The sequence below is a fragment of the Pleurodeles waltl genome, chromosome 7 (genome assembly GCF_031143425.1).
Source record: "Pleurodeles waltl isolate 20211129_DDA chromosome 7, aPleWal1.hap1.20221129, whole genome shotgun sequence".
Taxonomy (NCBI): Eukaryota; Metazoa; Chordata; class Amphibia; order Caudata; family Salamandridae; genus Pleurodeles; species Pleurodeles waltl.
In genome coordinates, this window is record NC_090446.1 from 68,538,088 (window position 1) to 68,559,570 (window position 21,483).

The 21,483-nt window shown below is 44.8% G+C and overlaps 1 protein-coding gene across 1 annotated transcript in view; it reads right to left on the bottom strand.

The window, feature by feature from the left end:
- Nucleotides 1-21,483, bottom strand: part of LOC138246808 (uncharacterized) — a 176,890-nt gene extending 155,407 nt beyond the window's left edge. Inside the window, 6 exon segments of the mRNA XM_069201570.1 lie at nt 6,769-6,806; nt 10,288-10,444; nt 15,987-16,039; nt 16,786-16,972; nt 20,685-20,868; nt 21,419-21,483. Of these exon segments, the coding sequence (XP_069057671.1) occupies nt 6,769-6,806; nt 10,288-10,444; nt 15,987-16,039; nt 16,786-16,972; nt 20,685-20,868; nt 21,419-21,483 (684 nt within the window).

Sequence of the window (21,483 nt, forward strand, 5' to 3'; positions counted from 1 at the left end):
TTAAGGCAGAAAAAAAGGGAGTCGTTGTTGAGGATGTTTACCCCTTAGAAGACCGATAGCATTGCTCCTACCAGCCTTCTGGGGTTTTCCTGGCAGCCCAAGCAGCTGCCACCCCTCAGACAGGTTTCTGCCCTCCTGCTGCTTGAACAGCTCAAGCCCAGGAAGGCAGAACAAAGGATTTCCTTTGGGGGTTGGGGGTAACACCATCTCCCTTTGGAAATAGGTATTACATGGCTTGAGAGGGGTAGCCTCCTCAAGTCACTGGTATGCTTTGAAGGTCACATTTGGTGCCCTCCATGCATAAACCAGTCTACACTGGTTCAGGGACCCCCAGTCCCTGCTCTGGCGTGAAACTGGACAATGGAAAGGGGAGTGACCACTTCCCTGTCCATCACCACCCCAGGTGTGGTGCACAGAGCTCCTCCAGATAGTCCCTGGGTCCTGCCATCTTGCATCCAAGGTTGGCAGGGACCTATGGGAGCATCTGAGTGTCCAGGTCAGGCAGGTGACGTCAGAGCCCTCTTTTGATAGGTGGTCATCTGGCTAGGTGACCAATCCCCCTTTCAGGGCTATTTAGGGTCTGTCTCTTGGGTGGGTGGGTGGGTTTCAGCTTGCAAGATTCTAGCAGGACTCCTCTGCAACCTCTACTTCGACTTCTAGCCACTGGAACTGCGACTGGACCCCCCAGGAACCGACAATCTACATCCACGACAAAGACTGTGCTTGTAACATTGTTTCCACAGCTCCTTCCAGCTTCTGCAACATTCCCTCGGCTGTGCATGCTCTGAGGGTGGCAAGTCTTTAATATGTAAAAGAAGGAAGCAGGAATCCCCCTTGGAGTGAAGGAGTCACTCCCCTGCATCGGCAGGCACCAACTGTAATGACATCCAGCTGTGTGGATCTCCTCTCATCCTGAGCTGCGTGGATCCTGCATGGGTAGTAGCTCCTGATCCTCTTGGGCTCTTCAGTGACACTTGGACTTGGTCCCCATCATCCACAGGTCTTCCTCTTCAGGAATCGACAACTGGTTTCTTGCAGTCTTGTCTGGGTGTTGCACTCTCTTCTCTTTCTTCTTTCTGGTGTGGTTTGGGGAAAATGTGGGGCCAGAAGTAGCAAAGGATTTGCGCGTCGCAAATGGCGAAAATCGCCATTTGCGAGGCGCAAATGCCTCTTTGCTATGCAGAAATGCATATTGCGAGTAGGGACCGACTCGCAATATGCATTTCAGAATCGCAAATAGGAAGGGGTGTTCCCTTCCTATTTGCGATTCAGAGTGGCATGCAATACCATTTGCAACCGCATATGCGGTCGCAAATGGTATCGCAGTTACCATCCACTTCAAGTGGATGGTAACCCACTCGCAAATTGGAAGGGGTCCCCATGGGACCTCTTCCCCTTTGCGAATGGACCCAATACTATTTTTTCAGGGCAGGAAAAAATACCGAAACTAAAGGTTTCGTTTTTTTTTTTAAGTGCAGCTCGTTTTCCTTTAAGGAAAACGGGCTACACTTAAAAAAAAAAAAACTGCTTTATTGATAAAGCAGTCACGAACATGGAGGTCTGCTGACGACAGCAGGCCTCCATGTTTGCGAGTGCCTAGACTCACTATGGGGCCGCAATTTGCGACCCACCTCATGAATATTAATGAGGTGGGTCATTGCGACCCCATAGCGAGTCACAGACGGTGTCTGAGACACCGTACTGCATACCAATTTGCGAGTTGCAAATTGTGAGTCGCATGGACTCGCAATTTGCAACTCGCAATTTTTTTTTTTGCTACATCTGGCCCTTATTCCTTTCCTCCTGGTCACTAGGGGTACTGTGGTACTTACCTTTGGGGGTTCCTAGTACCCCCAGCTCACCTCTACACAGTCCACTTACCTAGGTTGGGGTCCTACATTCGCATTTCATATTTTAAGTATATGGTTTGGGCTCCCCCTAGGGTCACTATTGCCTATTTGCTATTGCACTGTTTTCTATTGCTATTTATGCCTAATTGTGATTACTAGAGTACATATCTAGTGTGTTACTTACCTTCTATTGAAGGGTAGCCTCTCTAGTACATTTTGGTAATTGTGTCACTGAAATATAGTATATTAATTTTTGTAACACTGAGGCCCTCATTCTGACCCTGGCGGTCGGCGGAGAGACGGCGGTCGGACCGCGAACAGACCGGCGGTATTAAAAATGGCATTCTGACCGCGGCGGTCCCCGCCGCGACCGACCGCTACTTCTCCACTCCGACCGCCGCGGCGGTCATGACCGCGGGGCTGGAGTTTGCGCACTCCGGCCCGGCGGTCGTCCCAAGACCGCCAAAGGTATTATGACCCTGCCTACCGCCGCGGTTTCTTGCGGGCGGGAACCGCCGTGCGAACCATGGCGGTAAGCACTATCGGGGCCAGGGAATTCCTTCCCTGGCACTGATAGGGGTCTCCCCCACCCCCCACTACCCACCCGAGTCCTCCCCCCACACCCTCCACCCCCCTGCCACCCCCCAGAGGTGGTACGAACCCCCTCCCCACCCCCACCCCGACATGCACATACATGTACCCCGACATGCACACACCCCCAACATGCACATATACACACCCCCTACACACACATACACAACGGGGACACATACCCGCACACATACATGCCGACATGCGCACCTGCCGAACAGCACACATTACCCATAGATACAGCAGCACCCCCCGCCCGCATACACGCACTCACACACCCCCTCTACACACTCACACGCACACCCCCATGCACGCCCACATCACACAACACCCCCCCACCCCCTCCCCTCACGGACGATCAACTTACCTTGTGCGTTGGTCCTCCGGGAGGCGACGGGAGCCATAGGGACGTGACCGCCAACAGAAGACCGCCAACAGAAGACCGCCACACAGAAATGTGGGTCGTAATTCTGTGGGCGGTGTTCTGCTGGCGTGGCGGTGGAGGTTGACCAGTCTCCACTTTCCCGCCGACCGCCAGTGTGGCTGCTGGCGGTTTTCCGGCGGAACGCTCCCAGCGGTCAGAATGCGCACAGCGGCACACCGCCGCGGTCGGCGGTCTTCACCGCGGCGGTAACTCAGCGGTCTTGCGAAAAGACCGCCAAGGTCAGAATGAGAGCCTGAGTGTCTTCATTCATGTGTGTAAGTGGTGTGTGACTACAGTGGTATTGCATGAGCTTTGCATGTTTTCTAGATAAGCCTTGGCTTCTCATCCACAGTTACCTCTAGAGTCCCTGGCTTCTAGACACTGCCTACACTACACTTGTAAGGGATACCTGGATCTGGTATAAGGTGTAAGTACTGTAAGTACCCACCACACACCTGGCCAGCTTCCTACAAGTGTAAAGAGTGAAGGAGTCTCTCTCTTCTGGGTTCTTTCTGAATAAAGAGATTGAAAGGCCCACCCATTTTTCAGGCTGTCTTTTCAGAACAAAGACTGTGGATGACCTGTCTGATCTGTCTGGAGATGTATACACAAATCATAGCACTGTTTTGTACTAGCCCCAGAACTGAGCTAGGGGAATACACAAACTCTACTTGTTACTGTGATGTGAAAAACAGACTGAAAACCTGGGCCAATATTCCATGGCTTCTTGCTTGTCTATGTAGGCAACACCCTATTCATTGTTGGAGAATCTTCTGACATCATAACTGATATACTTGACAGTCACCTTTCAGACAGGTGAGGAGACCTCACCTGTGACGTCTGCAACTTTTTGCTGGAGGTGGTGAGGATCTACGTTGGAGGAGGAGCCTGCTATGCTGCTGAGAGAGTGATGGTGGAAGTGCCCATGTAGGAGAAGTCTGCCCAGATAATCAAACTGTGTCTGCCTGGTGGGAACCTGCTCAGAGAGAGGAAAGTTGCACAAGAAACTACAGACAACCATTACTTTTTGAAGCAATGATGAATAAACATTGGTGGAAGCATCTGTAGTGAGCTTTTGCATCCCTGTCAATGGAAGACCATGACCTCGCTGCGCCCAACTTGATCTCTGCTCTACTCCAGTGCCTGAAAGTTTGGTGGGATTGTCTAATAGAAGGGACACTGATCATTATCAAATTTAAAGAACTTTGCGCGTGCAGGAGCCTCCTGTCACCATAGGGGGGTTCCCTTCTCTTACTCACCAAAGCGCTTGACCTAGTACAACCATGACTAGCAGTTGTTTTGTGACCGAAAGAACTAAGGCCCTGATTCTAAGCTTGGCGGGCGGCGGGAGCCGCCCGCCAAGTAGGAACCGCCAGAAGACCGTACCGCGGTCAAAAGACCGCGGCGGTCATTCTGGGTTTCCCACTGGGCTGGCGGGCGGCCGCCAAAAGGCCGCCCGCCAGCCCAGTGGGAAACACCCTTCCCACGAGGAAGCCGGCTCCGAATGGAGCCGGCGGAGTGGGAAGGTGCGACGGGTGCAGTTGCACCCGTCGCGAATTTCACTGCTGCAATGCAGACAGTGAAATTCTTTGTGGGGCCCTCTTACGGGGGCCCCTGCAGTGCCCATGCCATTGGCATGGGCACTGCAGGGGCCCCAGGGGCCCCACGACGCCCCATACCACCATCCTGTTCCTGGCGGGCGAACCGCCAGGAACAGGATGGCGGTATGGGGTGTCAGAATCCACATGGCGGCGCAGCTTGCTGCGCCGCCATGGAGGATTCAAATGGGCAGCGGAAAACCGGCGGGAGACCGCCGGTTTTCTACTTCTGACCGTGGCCAAACCGCCGCGGTCAGAATGCCCTGCGGGGCACCGCCAGCCTGTTGGCGGTGCTCCCGCCGACCCTGGCCCGCCGGGGTCAGAATGACCCCCTAAGTGTAGTGTTGCACTTTGTGCTCATATGACTTTTATTCTAATTCACTATTGAAGCCCGGGGATTCTGAAGCACAAGCTCCTAGAGTCAATTTTAGTTCCCATGAGCTCTCCAGATTCATCAGCTGGCAGACCCCCTGCCTTACACAGTGGATACTCATGTGGAATCCTCTCACTTACATGTGGATTTGTATAGCCCTATAACCTTAGCAAAAAGATCTGCTACTACGACCGGCCAGTGATAATGCAAGAAAAAAAAATAAAAGAGGAGAAGAGGCAGGGCCACACAAACAAAGGAGCAGTAATACTGATGCTGCTGGTAAACAGTGCTCCCCTTGGATTGGTTGTCCTGCATCACAATGTCAACAGTCCGCTTGGGACCAGGCCTGTGTAACGGCTTCCAGTTATATTTGCTAATATGTGGGCAGCAGCCAATCGTGACAGAACACAGTGACAGATTGCTTATGGACTGACCTTCAGGGTCAAGGAAGGACTGACCTTCAGGGTCAAGGAAAGGGCAGACACTGAGGGGGTCATTCTGACCCCGGCGGGGTCGGCAGGAGCACCGCCAACAGGCTGGCGGTGCCCCGCAGGGCATTCTGACCGTGGCGGTTTGGCCGCGGTCAGAAGTGGAAAACCGGCGGTCTCCCGCCGGTTTTCCGCTGCCCATTTGAATCCTCCATGGATGTGGATTCTGACACCCCATACCGCCATCCTGTTCCTGGCGGTTCGCCCGCCAGGAACAGGATGGCGGTATTGGGTGTCGTGGGGCCCCCGTAAGAGGGCCCCACAACGAATTTCACTGTCTGCATTGCAAACAGTGAAATTCTCGACGGGTGCAACTGCACCCGTCGCACCTTCCCACTCCGCCGGCTCCATTCGGAGCCGGCTTCCTCGTGGGAAGGGTGTTTCCCACTGGGCTGGCGGGCGGCCTTTTGGCGGCCACCCGCCAGCCCAGTGGGAAACCCAGAATGACTGCCGCGGTCTTTTGACCGCGGTACGGTCTTCTGGCGGTTCAGGGCCTGAATCTCTTATTACACTGTAAGGCCACATTTATATAGTTCACAGAATGTCAGTGTTTCCCCACACTATTATGCTCCATTGATGTAAAGTACTGAGTGGACCACCATATGATTGGGAGTTTGTTTGTAAGTTGCTGCGTTCTGAGTCTCTAACCTCCCACTACCTCCCTGAATAAGCCTTGGAAAACTCAAACTTCTACTCTGAGAGGCAAGTACTAAAGTGGAGCACTTGGTGCTCACATTTCATGGCCCTAAAAAGTCCTCCAAAGATGCCAGTGGCATCGGACTCCGTGACCTTGACTTGGTCTAGCAACCCTTGTGGATCCTAGGGCTCCCAAACCGGTTATGACAAGAATCAAATAACACTACCACAAAATATTAGAATCATTTGGGTTCATTGTGAAAACGTATGGTGAGCAAAGGCAGGGACAACAGGTTCATGGAGCATCCACACTGGGGAACTGATGAGGAGAAAGGAAAACAGTAAATTCCATGAATGGTGTGAAAGACAGTAATCTATAATGTCAAAAACGTTTGCCCCCCCCACCCCAAGTGATGCATTTCAACAGGATAAAAACACTGCCAGCCAATGTTTTCTTACCCTGGTGCTCTCTTTCTGTAATGAAGACTCATGACATGGGGACATGGGGGAGCTGCCAGATTAGACATTTTTTGATTTAAGAATGCATTCACAAAAAATATTTAGTTTCAATACAGCTACCTCAATTCCTAGTGCAATATTTCCTGAAGAAAAAAGGAGAAATTTGGTACATTCCAACACAGGGGGCAAAGAAGTTCAATACACTGGTTAATACACAGATTTACACAGAGAAACATGTTTCCCTTGCACCAAAGATCACACACAGGGCCCGCTGGAAGGAAACAAAACTTTTCTTCATCTCACCTGGCACACAACGTCATCTTCAAATGATCGTCTAAATGGTGACTACTTTGGGAAGCTCTATTTGGACCTCAAACCTGGGCAACACTGCAAAGGGTGAGAAAGACGAGTTTGACTATTCTGCGTAGATTTGTGTACATAAATATCACGGCACATAAAACATAAAGCACATGTTTAGCAGCTTTTTCTAAATTATGAATACATGGTGTGAATTCATTAAAGCATAAATAGATAAGCTTCCATACTGCTAAAACATCCTAAGATTTGGATTCTGTTTTCACTCTGCATGATGTAAATTCTAGAATATTTCTTACATTTCATGAAACCTGTGGTGGGTTTCCAAATTCATGATGCTTTCAAACATATACACTAGTGCAGGACCCTGACCTACCCTTCAACCCATCTGCCTGATGCTGGCTCTTTCTAAGACTTTGATAGGCAGAAACATCTCATTCTCATGCTTCCACATGCACAGTGGTGAGGCACTATGCATCCCTGTGCATGTTCCTAACCTGGCAATGTGTAATGAAGCAAAGCACCAAAATAACTTAGTGATTGATCTAGAGCAGGGTAGTAAAAGACAGCTCTTACATTTCTGTAAGAAGTTATGTATCTGGAGCATACTTTATCAGTGGAATTCCCTCCACTGTAACCTTCATATAGAAGAGGAAATTCTGTCAGTGCATTATCCTCTTGATTAGGCACTTCTTTCATAGATAGGAGAATCTTCCTTTTCCACCAAACTTTGAAATTGCGTTGTTCATGTTTACAAGCAAAAATGCCCTACAAGGCACTTTCACTAGAACAATGTAAAAAAATATGTCAAACAATTAACAAAGAGAGAAAATGACAGAAGGACAAATCAAACCTCTTTCTGACTAAATCAAGGACGAATCAAACCTTCTCTTTCTGACTAAAGGGCAACATTGCAAACCAAATGTGAAGAATAACGAGATTCTATGACATGTGTAAAGATGCAGAAAAGGAGAACTAACATAGCATTAATGAAGAATTGGTTTAAATCATGATCAGTGTCAGAGACGAAGGGCTTGATTTAGATTTCAGTGGACAGGTTACTCCATATCAAAGGTGTCAGATATCCAGTCAGTCGAAATATAAATTCCATTGTATCCTATGGGACTTATATATCAGCAGATGGGATATCTGTCAGCGTTGTGACAGAGAAACCCATCTGTAGAAATCTAAATCAGGCCCAAAGTCAAAAGGTCCAATGGTTGCAGTCTTTGTGCATTTTATCTTGGCCCTTGCATCAAGCCGTGTATACGCCATGTTTCATTGAATCTGCTTTTAAATGTCTGAAGAAATCCCAGGTGAATACAACAGATCTGTTCAACTACTGGCCAATATTAAAGCCGGTGCATACAGGGACACTCCAGGCAGCAGCTGTTATGAATGAAATTAACTTAAAAAAGAAACGGTTCTGGACTGTGACTCAATCGTATTCACTAGTCATTACTCTAGATAGCATTCCATTTTCTTGTTTTTCGTGTGCATATATCATTACAGAAAAGGAAAGAATCAGTGGTGGCTCTGTCTCAAAGGACAGCTTGGCGCAACCTTCTAGGCTATTTCTGCCCTGCAGAGGAACACAAACTGCAGACATATTTCAGTCTTGTTGAGCCTCATCAGGAAGGTGAGCCGTCGTGGCACAAAAAGGACACTGGATAGCAAAGAAATGATAAATGAATGATTGACCACTCATTCCTTATGGTCAGACTGCAAAGATCCAGCTGCTCAACTAGTCTAGATCACATTTTGTAAGAAAGATCCCAGGTAATTGCCATGGTTCCAATGTAGTCTCCACATCTGCTGATCACTTGTGATGAACCCTAATCTCAACCTTCACAACACAGCTTTTGCAAAGGATGTATGGAACACCCCAATAAAACTGATTAATACTTTTAGTATTATTTGAGTTAACTATGCAGCTAATGCTGAGGTGTGGCTGAGACTCACTTTTTGGCAGAAGAGCACCATATGCTTTCAACCTATGGCAACCAATGGCTAGATTGGTTACGGCAAAGGAGATAATGTTCGGGGGCATCTAGCCTCCTGTTCTATGGACCTGTCCAGTATCAGATATGCAAGTGAAGAATCTCTAATTGTCTGCAATCCCATGCTGGTACAATGAACCACTGGCGACAGGATTATTTCACTGGACAGAGACTTAGACTTAGAAATGGGTGATCTCTCACATTTTCAGCCTGGTGCATCAGATTATCTACCAGCATGCAGTCTGTTGTATGCTCATAGGTTCAATGAAGAGTTTGGGGGTGATTCTAAGTCTCCGCCGCCCGCCAGACTTTCCCCTCCAGAATACCGCTCCGCGGTCGGAAGACCGCTGAGGGTATTCTGGGTTTTGCACTGGGCTGGCGGGCGACCGCCAAAAGGCCGCCCGCCAGCCCAGTGCGAAACTACCTTCCCACGAGGACGCCGGCTCCGGTGCAGTGGCACCCGTCGCAAATTTCACTGTCTGCAATGCAGACAGTGAAATTCTTTGTGGGGCCCTCTTACGGGGGCCCCTGCAGTGCCCATGCCATTGGCATGGGCACTGCAGGGGCCCCCAGTGGCCCCACGACAACCCATACCGCCATCCTGTTCCTGGCGGGCGAACCGCCAGGAACAGGATGTCGGTATGGGCTGTCAGAATCCCCATGGAGGATTCAAATGGGCAGCGGAAAACCGGCGGGAGACCGCCGGTTTTCCACTTCTGACAGCGGTCAAACCGCCGCGGTCAGAATGCCCAGCGGGGCACCGCCAGCCTGTTGGCGGTACCCCCGTCATTTTAGCCCTGGCGGTCGTGGACCGCCAGGGTTAGAATGACCCCATTTGACTTTGAACAACCTGCTTTGGCCTTATTGTTACTCAAAATCCAAATTAAACCACAGATGTGCTTGGCCATTCTCTGTACCATTTGCCAAACAACACAGTTTGCTATAGCTTAACTGACAAAAATTACAATCATTTTACTTTTGTTCAAGCTTTGAAACCTTATCTTGTGTTGGAGTAATTCCTCATCAGCTTTTCTAAGCCCACAGAAAGTCAAAAAGCAACATCATGGTGTTAGGGTTGGACTGGCCTATAGGGCAATCAAGCAATGCCCGATAGGCTGGTCTGACAGGTCAGTGTGTGGGGCTTTTTTTGGCTGTTTACTGTCTGTTTTATGGTCTGCTGGGACAGTAATTAGTGTTAATTTGCCTGATATCGAAATAAACATTGCTTGCAGAGAGCCCATTTCCATGTAGTGTTCCATCCCTTGCAAAACACTTATACAGCATGCCTTCACAAAGCTTCCCCAATTTGCAAACATTGGCTACTTTTTCAGCTTTTTAATTCACTAATGAGGCCACTCTTATTTTGGTGCCTGGGCCTATTTTCTGTCCCTGTGTTACCCTGCCTGGCATTTGATGTTGTCTAATAGTACTTTAATGTAACTTTACCAAGAAAATCGCTTTAGTTGTAGGATTCTATACCTCCTATTGAATACATTTTACTGCCTAAATTTCCAAACCAACACTTTCTGTCTGAGTGCTCCATGATACATTACCATATTCCTCCACTGTGAAAGTATGCTGAAAGTCATTTCCCACTTTAATAACGTAGGTCCCCTGAGGAGGCTCGCTTGACAGCGGGAAGGACAGATCAACAAGGCCCTGCTTCGAAACCACTTTCAGCCACTGGCCAATACGATTATTGTTTGGGTCCTGAACAAACAGACATATAACAGGTTTAGAATGGGAGAAATCTCATACATGTGATGCTTATAGAGTTGTCCACAAGACAACATATTTATCATGCAAACCATTTCAAATCTAAACACTGAACACTCATATGTATAAAAAAATGTAAATGCATAAGTAAGTCTGTAATGAACTGGTCAACCGACAAAGAAGGAACTCAAGGATAACCAGGATGGAAACAGTTGTCTAATTGAAGAATGCCAGGAAGTCAGGAAACTGACAACTGAACCAATACACAATTATTATTGAGGATGCAGAATGGAAAGAAAGGCCAATAAACATTAAAAATGAAATGAGAAGGAAGGATAACAGCAAGTGGGTATGTTATGAGGATAAGAGGAACCACACAGAGAGCTGACAGAAAAAGCTATATTTGTATCTGTAACATTGATAGAAGAAAACAGCAAATGGGATAGCAGCATAGATAGGAAGCTGTTCAAAAAGAATAGAAGAAAACAACAAAAAAGAAGATTAAAATCAAAGATTATGAAAGACAACACTGATCAACAAACAGATGCTGGAAAACATTGGGTAGAAAATGATATTTAATAGATAAAGAACTGAAACAATGTGAGTAATACACACATTAACAAGAGGAAATAAAAATGCATGGCTGGTAACGTGGAGTACACAATCTGATTACAAACATTCATAGGAGATAAATATTATTCTGGAACTTCAGAAAAATACAGGGTCAAAAGGAATACGGTGTTATGAAAAATGCAGTGGAGTGTATAGAAGGGAAAGCCATCAGTGAAGAACAGTATAGCAAGAAGAGAAGACCTTGAGTGAACTAAATATAACAAGCCTGGGGATGTACAGCAATACAAAAGATTGCAAGAAACACAGAATATTAAGACTGGAGTGGCATGAGTAGCCAAGACTCAAACAATAACAAAAATAAAACATCAAGATAAAACCATGAAACAAGAAAATATATTTCTCCTGCCCCGGCTTTTAATGGTATCCCAAGTAAAGAACACTATAAAATGTTTGATACTTAAAGAGAGCACCCTAAAGAGATAGTATTCTAAAGTTACACTCTTAAATACGTTTGGCAACAATAAAGTATTGTTTGTGTTTCGTTCACATAGGTAATACAATATCAGTTGCATCCAACAATGATGGTTTGGGGAACACATGAAAGTAATAGTGCAGTGCTTGTGAACAGCGCAAGTTAGATAACAGAGGATTTTAAAAAATCAGGGCACTAGGTGTTTGTTACTGGACTTTGTTATTAAAAACACTGATTTTTGAGAGGTGACAGCAGGTTCTGGCCTTGGTTAGGGCGAGCTGTATTCTACAGACTAAAAATAAAAACCACAAAAAACACAACTCTGTTTTGTTTCCCTTTCAAAAAGAGAAGTAATAAGACATGGGCATCAAGTTCTATACCTTACACTGGCTTCTTTTTATATAGATCGCTTAAGATGTCTCCCTCTTCTGTTTCAGTCACCTCGCTGTCCATTGAACTGTGGTGTCCCTTGAGAACCAACTCAATGTCCCGTGCTGCCCAGTGTGTATACTGCCACCCACCAATGATTTCATCTTGATAAGACACTTTGGCCCTCATTCCAACCCTGGCGGTCATAGACCGCCAGGGTGGCGAATGACGGAAGCACCGGCAACAGGCTGGCGGTGCTTCACACGTCATTCCGACCGCGGCGGTACAGCCGCGGTCGCCCAGCCGGGTCCGGCGGTTTCCCGCCGGATTAACCCCGGCTGGGAGAATCCTCCATGGCGGCGCTGGCGGGAACGGGTGTTGTGGGGCCCCTGGGGGCCCCTGCACTGCCCATGCCACTGGCATGGGCAGTGCAGGGGCCCCCTAACAGGGCCCCAGTATGCTTTTCACTGTCTGCTTAGCAGACAGTGAAAAGCGCGACGGGTGCAACTGCACCCGTCGCAGACCTGCAACACCGCCGGCTCCATTCGGAGCCGGCTTCAGTGTTGCAGGCCCTTTCCCGCTGGGCCGGCGGGCGCTCCCTTGGCGGGCGCCTGCCGGCCCAGCGGGAAAGTCAGAATGGCCGAGCGGCCAATTGGCGCCCACCAATCTCAGAATGACCACCTTTGACTTCTCCTTTTTTCATTCACAACCCGCAGCTGCTTAGCCAGTTCACAGCTCCTAACTCTGAATCTGCAGCTGCCTCACCACACTGAACACGTGGACAAGCTACAATAGCCTATGGCACTTGTAATACCGCAGAGGCATATCCTCCACATTTTGATGGAGTATCATGTCACACTGTAAATAAGGTTCTTAGACTAAACCAAGATTCTAGCCTTAGGTAATAATCCCTAATTCTGTTCTTCTAACTGGTGTTGTCTGTTCTTGGCCCCACTCCGTTCACTGGAGGTTTCAGAAGAAACTGTGGATCTGCAAACATCCACTTTGCTCTTAGGAGTTTAAATACAATTCTCCCATCTCATGCCACGGATGGAACAAGGGTAATTCATTAGACGTGATTACCTCGTGCCTTGGCCACAGTAATTTTACCTTTTTGTGCCTGCAAACTATCTGATCTAGACTACAGGTAATAGGGAAGTAGCTTGGTCAGGAAGATTAGGGGTGTGAGCTTCAGTTTTCCGACTATGAGGCTGGCATATAATGTTCAAATACATTATACGACAAGCTGATGCACAAGAGGAGGCCAAAGAGTAGTGGAAAGGGAGAAGAATGCGATTTGGTAGGAGTACTAAGAGAGAAAAGACAATATTCTGTAAAAAAATCAAACTTTTGAGGACTTTCAAAGCAGAGAGTGAGAGTGTGTGTGAGTTTTTGTCTGGGTGTATGTATAAAATCCTGCCGAAATGCAACAGACACCTCACTGTACCAAACTGAAAGCATCTGTACCAACTACTTATCAAAAACTACATTTATTGGGGGGTGTAACACCCTAAACAACCCCCTGAAGCTACGCCCTTGCGGTTGTTTCAGAAATGGCAGCCTGCTTGCTCCTAAATTTGCCACTTCAATCTTGTTGGAATTTCATATTCAATCTCTACATTAGTTACCTTCCAGTAATTGCATACACATAATCCCCGGGGTGGGTGCGGAAATGGGGCAATTTTAGCTTAGGTCCTATCGAAAGCCTATGTTCCACCTTTCTAAAGATCTGAAAATACATGTCCAAGTACAAGCAGATAAAAACAACACATTCATTCATTTTGGTCAGTATTTAGCCACTGCAATAGAAAGTAAAAAATGGGTCTAGTGAGAGGTATGCCCCATACTTGATTTAAATGCTCTGGCAAACACAAACAGCGCATGCGCTTAGTGAAATAGGCATAAGAATTGAAATAATTGGTCTTATGTTCTTTATTTGAAACATTTTAAGGGTTTGTTTAGAAGATGTTTTCTTTTTTCAGTCTTGCTACAGAAATTTAGCTTTGTATCGTAGATCTATTCCCAATACATTACATACACTCAGAATAGGCCTTGGATGGCTTTGTTGTCTTCTTCTGGTCTCTGAACTTGATAGCTTTCCTCCCTATTTCATATTTGTCCCATTCAGAAGTATGTTGGGCCCATGGTATTTCGATTGGATGAGTTTTTTTCCTTTAACATTTTGCATGGACAGGTTAATTTTTCTTTTCTTTCATCACTCCATGAGAGTCCATCTCTTTCCTTGGTCTCTTCCCCTTCCACTCCTTCCGCTTGTACTCTGACATCCTTGCCTGCCAGTTCTCACTTTTTGCTCTCTCCTTCCTCCTCAGTCCACATTGTTCCCACGTTCACCTTTTGTTTATCTAGCACCCAAGTCACCAAGATCCTTTTACTATCCTTCTCCTGTCCCCAGTCATCTGTTACTCACTGATGATCCCCATTTCGCCCTGATTTTGGGTCCACAGACAAAGGGGATTGGATGTTGGGAATTGCAATCGGGTGAACTTTCGCCGCTCATAATAAGGGGATTACTGTAAAGGGTGGATAGAGATGAATGATATTTGCAATGCCACCAAAAAAGTATTATACATCTAGGTTATTTAATGGTACCTTTTATCCATCTCCAACCTCTGTAGCAACCCTGAAGCACGATGACTTCTCAAAGAAGAGAGCAACATCATGGTCTAAGGCCCATACCCTTCGATCCATAATCCAGCTCTGCATCCACTGGCCATACCTTACCATCTACTTGTCAGAAAAAGTCACTGGACTCATTAGTTCAAATAACAATCGGAACTGAATCTCTTTGTCGTAAATTGTGCTTTACGGCAAAACAGTTAGCTGTTAGGCACTGCATAGCTTTTCAAATGAAACATAACAAATAAAATACAAAATGCTCTGGAAATTGTGGGGAAAGCAAACAAGACATACTAAACATATAAAATCCAACAGGAGGTGAACAACAAAAAAGGCATGATGGACAAAGAAGACATCTCAAAGGTGCTTATCTGGATTTGCACCAGAGAGTACTGAAAGAGAACAGAGGACATTGTTAGAAAGAAGACAGTCAAATATCCATGTTACTTTCCTAATTCAGAAGATATGCTCATATGAAGAAATATTGGTGCACAACCTATTGAACACTCAACAGGGCGCTTATCTGAACTATAAGCTGTGATAGATTTGATAGCTGAAAAATGTGAGACCGAATTACATGCTTCCTAAGCCAGTATACTAATGCAATTTGCTAGCCACAGATGATCCTGCAAGTGAGTTGTAGGCAGTTTTTGATGTAGAAAGTGTTAATTGCTTTGTAAATATTGCATAAATGTCAGCTAATCTTTACAGAAAAAACTGACTGAGAAATTTGGTTTGAGACAAAATTGTAAAGGCAATGGCAGATACCAAGGCCCATATGGATACTTTTTTAGCACCGCATTTGCGTAATTGTTTTACGCAAAAGTGGCGCAAACTTGCAAAACACAATTGTATTTTGGAAGTTTGCACGGTTTTTGCGTCAAAAAGTGGTGCAAACGCAGCTCTAAAAATATATAAATATGGGCCATGGTGTTTCTGTCTTATGTACCACTTGAACATGACCAGAAATATTTATAATAGAATGGGCATAGGCTGGTCTACAGGATAGCTCATAGTTAAGGCATTCTTTTTGTCTGTAAGAAACTTAACAACAAAAATTAACAAAAAAATGCCAGTAAGCAATCCATATCTAAGAAACCCAAGTGAATAATGCTATTGAAAAAGACTCACATTTTCTGTATGTGTTGTGTTTTAGAGGCTAGCTCAAGAGAGAGCTGTGCAAAAAGAATAGTGAAATGGATTGTCCTCTAAGGATCAGTGTCCAAGGCTGTATATCTGCTCTACCTATGCAACTAGACATTAACAGTAGGCTTTGTACAGATGTTTCAGTTTGTTCACACTCCACAGAAGTACGAACCAAGGCAATAACATTAGTTGCACTGATCCCTTGGGTTTTTCTTCTAATTCAAAAGTCATATCATTGGCTATTGGAAAGGTTTTTCTAGGCAGGCACCCATCTCACAAATGCAATGGATTTTCTTTGTCAATAAAAAGTACCCCACTACTCAGCTCATGATTGCTTACTGGCTTGTTCTCTGCAATAAAGTCCTCATTCAGAGTCACAATTCGAAATTTTACTGCAAAGGCAAGAAGTGGGTGTTAGAAAGTTGCTTCTGGGTATGAGAACACCCACACCTTGAGGTCAGTTTAGCTCAAGTGCACCCTCTTCCATAGCACAGAAGTGTTTTCACCTTACAGCTCTTAAAGTGGTTGGGGAACAGGAAATGGTTTAGCATAAGTTGGAATAGCCCCATATTACGGACTTAAGGCTCAAGTCAGTTAGCTTTTGGCCATTAGTAAATTTGTCTTAATCACTGAAACAAATACTGTGAATTGGACCCCAAGTAACATATCCACTTTCTCTTTTTCACTGTCACATCATGTTAAGTTACACTGATGGTCCATAATCATGCAAATGTATCAATCTCAACTTTCTGCTTCTTTCATCGTGGTTTTCAACATGTTTTTCTTCACAAGTTACATCCCATCTTCCTCATCTTTTCTTTCATTTTCCCTCCAATGATTCCTTCAATCACTGCCTGGACCTCTATTTCCTCTTTGAACATCACAATCCCTTCAATGTCTATTTATTTTTCTTGTTTACTCCCTCACCATTGGTATCACTTGTTTTTTTTACTCATGTTTCAGTACTGCTTTCAATTTTTAGTTATTCTTTCTGTTGCCCTTTTTCTCTTTCAAAAAGTCTTGAGTTTGCAATTTTCCTCACTATTGCATCATTTCATTCACTCTTTCCTTCATGTATAATGCTATAAGGAGTGAGCTTCGAATGGGTAGAGGGCTTGAACTCCTCAAAACTCCTAACCAAGTTTCTGACTTGAAGACAGAAGGGAGAATATATCTGAGGGGTACCTGTCTGTCCCGGCTTGTACACAGCCTTGTCGGTCTGCAAAAATGTCCCACTTCTTCTTGTGTTTCAGTGTGTGGCCCTCACACTCAACAGAAATTCCCACTTGCCCAACCTCCTCAGAGCCACCAGCGGGGAGCGGTACCTGTACGAGAATCACACATGAAAGATTTCACTGTACATCATATTAGGTTATCATTGATAGGGGCTAGAACTCAAATACAAGACAGGCAAAACCATTAACAGCATTGTTATGGAGTATATTTCTTTTAGTCTAGCAGAAAATTGCTGCTAAACCAAAATAATACTGGAAACTTTTCTAGAATTATTCATATAATCGCTGTTTTATTGAAAAAAACATTCTTCATTACATGTTTTAAAGAAGTTCATATATCTGTAGTTTAAGAAGTTTATTATGAACCCACTTAAAAACAAACATTTCTTCTTATTAGTAGCTGTATCATTTTAAAATTGTTCTGTATACTTGTTGAACATTATGCATCTAAAACTACTAAACTTATACAAAAGTGTAAACTTACTCAAAAGTACAGTTTGTGGATCAGGCCCTATGTGTTTTCTTCTGAAGGAATTCTACGTGAAGAAAGTTATTTGCGGAAAAAGCTGAAAGTGTGGTAGTCACAGCAAAGTTTAGAATCCAGATTTGGAAACAAACCAATGCCACGTGGTATTCCAAAAGGCAATACCACATCAGATAAAAACTGATACCACCGACTGCATAATAATAAGTTTTGATTCGGTTTTATGCAGTGATTCAAACTGCACTTTTTACCCTTTAAAGAGCTTTGAATGATAGTTGCCACAATTGCTCAGTTTATTTTTTCTCAATTTATAAACTTCTGAAGGATGATATGCTAAGCTGGCTCTATCAAGATAATATTGCACACCCTACACATCAGGACAGATGTTCACAGCAAGCACTCCTAGGTGTCTGGCCATCTTGCAAACTATGAAAATTATTCATTATCAGCTAAGATCAAAACTTATTCCTTACAGATAGCAACACTTCTTTTGCAGTTTTATATGGAATTATGTTTGTCCCAGGGCATTAAAGCAATTTACAAGAGAACTAGAAAAGTCACTCTTTTTTTGGTGGAGGCACAGACAGATTGGTTGCTTTTTTTCCGAATCACTGCAGCTTTAGTCACCTCACCGCTTCTCCTTCCTCAACTTAAGTAAAGATGTTTCCGATGCATCATTTTTTTTATTACAAATATCTAATTGTCATATTTTACTAGCTTTAAACATTATTTTAATTTGACTATGATTCTTTTTTTTTGTTTGGATAATTGATTTATTTACTGATGAGTTGGTAATCAATAAAAAAGTACCAGTCTATGAATCGACTTAATGAATTTTTAAATCAGTGAGTTGTGGGTCTATGAACTGACATGGCATAGTTAAAACCTATTCTGCCCCAAAAATGCCTAAAGCTTTTTCATAGTTTGGACCAGTTTTTGTCATGGGCTGGTGAGGAAGAATATGAAGTAAGTTAGAGACACCTTCATCTAGAAATTTAGAGAGAAAAGACAGTAGTCATGACCTCTGCAGACAGTGTTTGAGTGACACCTGTTCATCAGCGAAGACATTGGTCAGTTCAGGGACATCTTAGGGACTTTGGAGGCCCGAGCCAAACATAATTTGGACTCCCTATGCTCACAACAACTCTGAATTTCTTATCCATTTTCAGCTCATCCAAGTGCTCAGCAACTATGGCCTGATCATTGACAATCCTTTTATTTGGCCCCAAAACCTTTAAGGGGACCCTGGGCCTTCAGGGGGCCCACATTCAATGCAAAGCCTTTAAATAGCTTTGAAATATTAGAGACTTGGAAGCCCCTTTTCATTTTGTACATATTGTCATGTTTGTGTTCTTTCACTGGCTGGGGCTACCCTGAAAGCTTAATGATGGGGCCCCTTAAAAGGTGGGGCCCTTGGCCAGAGTACACTTTGTCTATGCGATGTCCAAAACATCTCTGGTCAGTTCCCAATGCATCTGGTGCATAATCACAATCTTGCGTGCAAAATATTGTGCAAAAGTAATGTCACTGCAATTGCAATGCAATGACATAGGGAGTCATAATACCTCCTGCAGGTACATTTTATGCACCTGTATAGTAAGGAAAGTTGTAATGTAAGCATTAGGACAAGGGTTAGGGCTAGGTATGCACTATACTGAAAGTATATACTAACAAAATCACATACTACAGGATAATGTAACACGATGTAAATGTAGACAATAGAATGGCAAAATGAGAAGCACATTCTGAAAATAACTCAATTATGTCTGATGCTTTGGATGAAATATAAATGTTAACAATTATATGGTACCTGATATAGTGTCCTACAACCAGGGTTATGAAGATTAATTGAGACAGGGGACAAGGCCAGGCAACTAATGAGGAATGAAGTGGCAAATGATAGATGCAGCCACAGAGTGAACCTGTGCGTCTGTGCCAACTCAGGACACAATCCACACAAGAGGCCTGATATGCGTAGTAAAGTTACAAGTGCAGAGTCTCCACATTTGTGATAAAATCTCCACATGGCACTCTGCAGAGAGTGCGCTGTGAGGAGATTCCGCCACGAGTACAGAGATTCCTCTACAAGTACGGAGATTCTGCAGTGTGTACGGAGATTCTGCGATGAGTACAGAGATTTTGCCACAAGTACGGAGATTCCACCAAGAGTACAGAGATTCCACCAAGAGTATGGAGATTCCACAACAAAGTACATAGATTCTGCACTTATATTGTTAACACATGTGAGTCTCCTTTTAAATTGGGCCCAAGAAGTCAGATGCTGCTCATTAACTGTGAAGACCTCATGAGTTAGACTCACATGCAGATTCAGAGAGAGAAGATGCTACTGATTACTTTGTGGAATGTGTTAGTGTGAGTAAAGGAGTATCCACTGTTCAGTGCGTACTTTAAAAAACTTGGACAATGTACCATTTATGGACAAACAGAAGGCAAGGATCAGAGGAAGTCCTTTCTCTGTAGGGCCTAGAAAAAGTAAAGGCTGACAGAGCCATATGCCTTGCAACATAAAGGTTTGCCAGTAGTGAACTTTTTTTGGTGGCTAAAAGGAATGAAAGCACCTTTGGGTATATATGCCCAGCTCAGGGGGATAAGTGACTACTGGCTACCAGTGAAGCATATTCGTCACTGATACAGCGGTTAATTTTTATTGTCTTGTGCATTGTATATGTAATGTTGTGAGACAGGTTAGTACACATATAGTTTAACATATTATTGCCCAAATATGTAATCTTCTAAGATATTCTGGAACTTGTGGCATAGTGTGAGGATCTCCTGGATCCTACTGGATCAGACTGGTGCTCCATTAGCTTCTGCAAGCTCTGTGACCACTAAAGGTTTGTAAGGCCTCTAACAAAATAACACTCAAGCTCATGGCGGCCAGCATCATTCTGGAGATGTAGTCATAGCCCTGAGCAGGTAATGTTTAAACTTACTCGGGGTGAAGTAGAACAGAAAAATAACACAATCAAAAAAGTAATTTGAAGATGGGAAAGAGGTGTGAGATGCTTAATTTGGAGATAAAGAAATAAAGGTACTTAAATACAATACCAGAACATTCTATGAGGATGCATTTAGATGGCTACAATGAAGGATCTACCGCTTGCGGTAGAGATGAGGTTTCACTTTCATTTACATTCAGTCATTAAACTTTACCTTGCACCGTACAATACTAGTCAGCTAGCGTGGGATTCTGTGCTATCTCTGTGTTGGCCTTTAACCACTCAGACCTGGCCACTGCCAACCATCAATTTTCAGTGCCTCTAGTCCCCTCCCACTCACAAATCCTGAATACTGTACCTGAAAAGAGACACATTTGAAGTATGTGGTGGGTTGAACTTTTTCTTCCAGCAGGGTTAGGTTGACCTGTTGCAGGTGAAGAGTGACTGTTAGGTGTGCAGTCTCATTGAGGCTGGTGAGATGGATGCAGGCCCGTTCTGTGTGCGGGAAATGGATCTCTGCTGGGATGAATACTGCATAGTAACTGTAAGGGAAGAATTTAGAGGTCAAGGGTTACATCAGGTCCTGTTCTCACTACTACCATCACCCTCACATCTGCACTTCTAGGGGCCTCCCTCCCTCTAACTTCCTCTGTTCTTCACCAACACCCAAACATCAGGACTCCACTCACTCATAGACATGGCATTGGTTTAGTTCTTCAACAGTTTAATCTGAGATGGTCAGACAAGTATGCCAGAGATAACCTCAAAATTGGGTGTCATAGATCTTCGAAGCTCAAGTTTTAGAAAGCAGGTTAATTTTTGGGGGTGACACAAGTCTACAGGCTCAGGCTTTGGAAAGAAGACGTATCCCACAGGTTCTAAATACGGTAAGTTCAAACAGCATATCTATCCCTTGCTTTAAACTTTACAGGCTCGGCCACAGTAGCTATCCATCACACCATATACATTTGTTGAATTTTGGTTCTACTACGTACAGGATCCAGGCTCTACCACAGGTGGAGCCTCTGACGTCAGAGAAAAAGTTCCCCGTATTGATCTCCCTCCCATTACCTCACAGGCTGGTTCACTTACTGTTCGGTTGGCACTGCGGAAGTCGGGTTCAGTAGGGAGCAGGGGAGGAGACCCAGGTCCCACAT